Genomic DNA, 3,954 nt, shown 5'->3' on the forward strand with positions numbered 1-3,954 from the left:
CGCGTGCAAGACGGTGTGGGCAGCCCATACTTCCCCTTGCCTCGCTGTTTTAGGACTGACAGCCGCCCCAATACTTCCCCTTGCCTCGGCTGTGCTTTCAAGACCGCAGCCCCGATACTATCAACCTTGCCTCGCCCTGCGCTTCAAGAACTGCAGCCCCCTATTCCCGCTTGGCCTCGGCTGTGTCTCAAGACCTGCAGGCCCCATACTTCCCCCCATTGGCCTCGCTGCGTCTCAGACTGCAGCCCCATACTTCCCCTTGCCTCCGCTGCTGCGTTCAAGACTGCAGCCACCATACTTCCCTTGCCTGCGCTGCGTTCAAGACTGCCAGCCCCCATACTTCCCCTGGCCTTGCTGCGTTCCAAGACTGCAGCCCCATACTTCCCTTGCCTCGCTGCAGGTCGAAGACTGCAGCCCCATACTTCCCCTTGCCTCGCCTGGCGTTCAGAGGACTGCAGCCCCATACTTCCCCTGCCTCGCTGCCGTTCAAGACTGCAGCCCCATACTTCCTCCTTGGCCTCGCTGCGTTCAACGACTGCAGCCCCATACTTCCTGCTCGCTGCGTTAAGACTGAAGCCCATACTTCCCTTGCCTCGCTGCGTTCAAGACTGCAGCCCCATACTTTCCCGTGCTCGCTGCGTTCCAGACTGCACCTTCATTACTTCCCCTTGCCTCGCTCGTTCAATGACTTGCAGCCCATACTTCCCTGCCTCGCTGCTGCCGTTCAGACTGGCCAGCCCATATTCCCCTTAGCCTCGCTGCAGTTCAAGAACTGCAGAGGTCCCATACTTTTATTATATTTCCTAATTTACCGGAGAAAATTAATGATATCCCGTGTAGCCGTCGCGCGTTCAAGACATGCAGCCCCTCCATTAGTCCCTCTAGCCTCGGAATTGTCGTGTCGCAGACTGCAGCCCCATACTTCCCGCTCTCGCCCTCGCCTGCGATTCGAAAGCTGGCAGCCCTTATACTTCCACCTTGCGGCTCAGCGTCGCCTGCGTTCCCAAAGAGGGGGGGGGAGCGCCCCATACTTCCGCCTTGCCTCGACTGCCAGTTCAGACTGACAGCCAATACTTCCGCCTTGCCTCGCTGCGGCTTCAGACTTGCAGCCCATTACACTTCCTCGCTTTGCCTCGCTGGCATTCAAGACTGCAGCCACATACTCCCCTTGCCCTCGCGTGCTGCGTTCAAAACTGCACACGCCCATACGTTCCGCCTGCCCGCTGCGTATCAAGGACTGCCAGCCCCATATTCCGCTTGCCTCGCTGGGTTGCATAGACTGCAGCCAAATTACTTCCCTTGGCTCGCTGCTTCAGACTGCAGCCCCCATACTTCCCTTGAATAACTCGCTGCGTATGCAAGACTGCGAGCCCCATACTCCCCCTTGCTTCGCACTGCGTTCAGACTGCAGCCCCATACTTCCCCTTAGCCTCGCTGCCGTTCAAGACTGGCGGGCCCCTAACTTCCCTTGCTCTCCCTGCTTCAAACTGCAGAGCCCCATACTTCCTTGCCTCCGCTGCTGCGTTCAGACTGCAGCGCCATACTGTCCCCTGAGCCTCGCTGCGTTCAGATTGCAGCCATACTTCCCCTTGCCTCGCTGCTGCGTTCAAGCGTGCAGCCCCATATTCCCTTCGCCTCGCTGCTGGCGTTCAAGAACTGCAGCCACATACTTCACCCTTGCGCTCGCTGCGTTCAAGACTGCAGCCGCCATACTTTCCCCTTGCTCCTGCTTCCAAGACTGCAGCCCCATACTGTCCCTTGCCTCCGCTGCGTTCAAGACTGACAGCCCATACTTCCCTTGCCTCGCTGCGCTTCAAGACTGCAGCCCCCATATTCCCTTGCCTCGCTGCGTTCAGGACTGCAGCCCATACTTCCCTTGCCTCGCTGCGCTTCAAGACTGCCCAGTCCCATACTTCACCCTTGCTCGCCTGCGTTTCAAGACTGCAGCCCCGAATACTGCCCTTGCCTCGTGCCGTATTCAGACTCAGCCCCAGTATTGCCCTTCCTGCGCTGGTTCGAGACTGAGCCCCATTACTTCCCCTTGCCTCGCCTTGCCGTTCAAGACTCGCAGCCCCATACTTCCCTGCCTCGCCGCATGCGTTCAGACTGCAGGCCCCATACTTCCCTTGCCTGCACCTGCGTTCAAGAACTGCAGCCACCATACTTCCCCTATGCCTCGCTGCGTTCAAGGACTTCAAAGCAGCCCATCTTCCCCTTGCCTGCGCTGCGGTTCAAAGACGAGCTGCAGCCCCATACTTCCCCTGCCGCGCTGCGTTTGACAAGACGTAGCAGCCCCATAGCTTCCGCCTTGTCACGCTGCTGCGTTCAAGACTGCAGCCCCATACTTCCCCTTGCCTCGCTGCTGCGTTCAAGACTGCAGCCCCATACTTCCCCTTGCCTCGCTGCGTTCAAGACTGCAGCCCCATACTTCCCCTTGCCTCGCTGCGTTCAAGACTGCAGCCCCATACTTCCCCTTGCCTCGCTGCGTTCAACACATCTTGCTGATGCTGCCCATTCATTAATTTTCTCCGGTTAATTGGATTATTATTCGTCTATGAGTAATCATTGTGCATCCATGATTACATTATTTACGCCCTCGTGCTTTGCTCAGTGTGTGGACGTTAGTATGTCTGAGAGGGTCTATGTCCCCCGGGGTACTGCCGGAACGTACCCTGGGTACGGTCCGGTATACCGGAACGTACCCTGGTACTATCTAATATGCCGGACCGTACCTCGTCTATTCCACTAACTAGTCTAGGGAGTCGCCTACTCCCTAACCCTAACCCGAACCCTAACCCTTACCTTATCCCTAACCCTAATCCTAACCCTAACCATATCAAATAGTGACCAGGGTACGTTCCGGTATACCGGACCGTACCCAGGGTACGTTCCGGCAGTACCCTGGGGGGGGGGCATAGACCCTATGAGCGTTAGGCTGTCTCAGCGCTCGAATCACACGGCGGCCATGCAGCCATTTGCCGTGATGCCCCCGGTCACTGGCCACGAGGCCCCCGCATTGTTTACTGCTTTGTGGCTGTGCCTTTTACTTGGTTGGCGGTTGTGCCCTTTCACTTAAAAAACCTGTGAAAGTACTAATGAAATAGTACTAATACGATACATGTACTTCTCCCTTTTTTCAAATTCATAAATTTCGTATTTTATTTGTTTTTGTTTTTGTTTCGTTTTGTTTTTGAGTGTTAATGATGAGAGTCAAGGTCAAAGTGGTCTTGCCCTAAATCGAAATTCGAGGCCTGATGTTTTAACTAACTAACGGAAAATAATAAATTGGATTATTATTCATGATCTATGAGTAATCATTGTGCATCCATGATTCCATTATTCCGCCCTCGTGTTTTGCTCACTGAGTGGACGTTAACATCAAGCCACAGCGTAACAGTCCCCCCATTTTGCTGGTACACCCAATATAGTTTGATGAAATTTTCAGAAATTTGAAAAGATTAATGATTTTTTTTTATGAATTTGAATGCGTCCGAAGTCTTCCCCACAAATTTTTTTTTAAATTTCTGAATCCAGATCTGGATCCGGATCACCACCAAAATCTCATCAAATTGCATCAAAATCCGTCCGTAACTTTTTGAGATATCCCGTTGACAGACAAACAAACCAACACACGAACGAACAGGGGCAAAAACCTCCTTGGCGGCTGTAACTAACCGACAGATAACGCTTGCCTTGCTTGCAGCCGGATGATCTAACGTTCACATCACAGGCGAAGGTTTACTCGGACGTGGGAGAGGAGATGTTACAGCATGCGTTCGAAGGGTGAGTAGATGATTTCATGAGTTATCAGTTATCATTATTGGTTTGATTATGTCACGGTCACATCGTTACGTCACGATTCCAAATTTATTATCGGATTATGACATTACATTATAATTACAAGATTATTACATGATTGCATCAACATATATATATATATATATATATATATAT

General features: G+C 52.9%; 1 protein-coding gene across 1 annotated transcript in view; it reads left to right on the top strand.

Moving 5' to 3' along the window:
• Window positions 1–3,954, top strand: part of LOC106811327 (kinesin-like protein unc-104) — a gene marked incomplete in the record, with an annotated part of 116,841 nt that overhangs the window by 49,234 nt on the left and 63,653 nt on the right. Inside the window, 1 exon segment of the mRNA XM_014814907.1 lies at window positions 3,704–3,783. Coding sequence (XP_014670393.1) covers window positions 3,704–3,783 — 80 coding nt within the window.

The sequence above is a fragment of the Priapulus caudatus genome, unplaced genomic scaffold (assembly GCF_000485595.1).
Source record: "Priapulus caudatus unplaced genomic scaffold, Priapulus_caudatus-5.0.1 Scaffold528, whole genome shotgun sequence".
In the NCBI taxonomy this organism is placed as follows: Eukaryota; Metazoa; Priapulida; class Priapulimorpha; order Priapulimorphida; family Priapulidae; genus Priapulus; species Priapulus caudatus.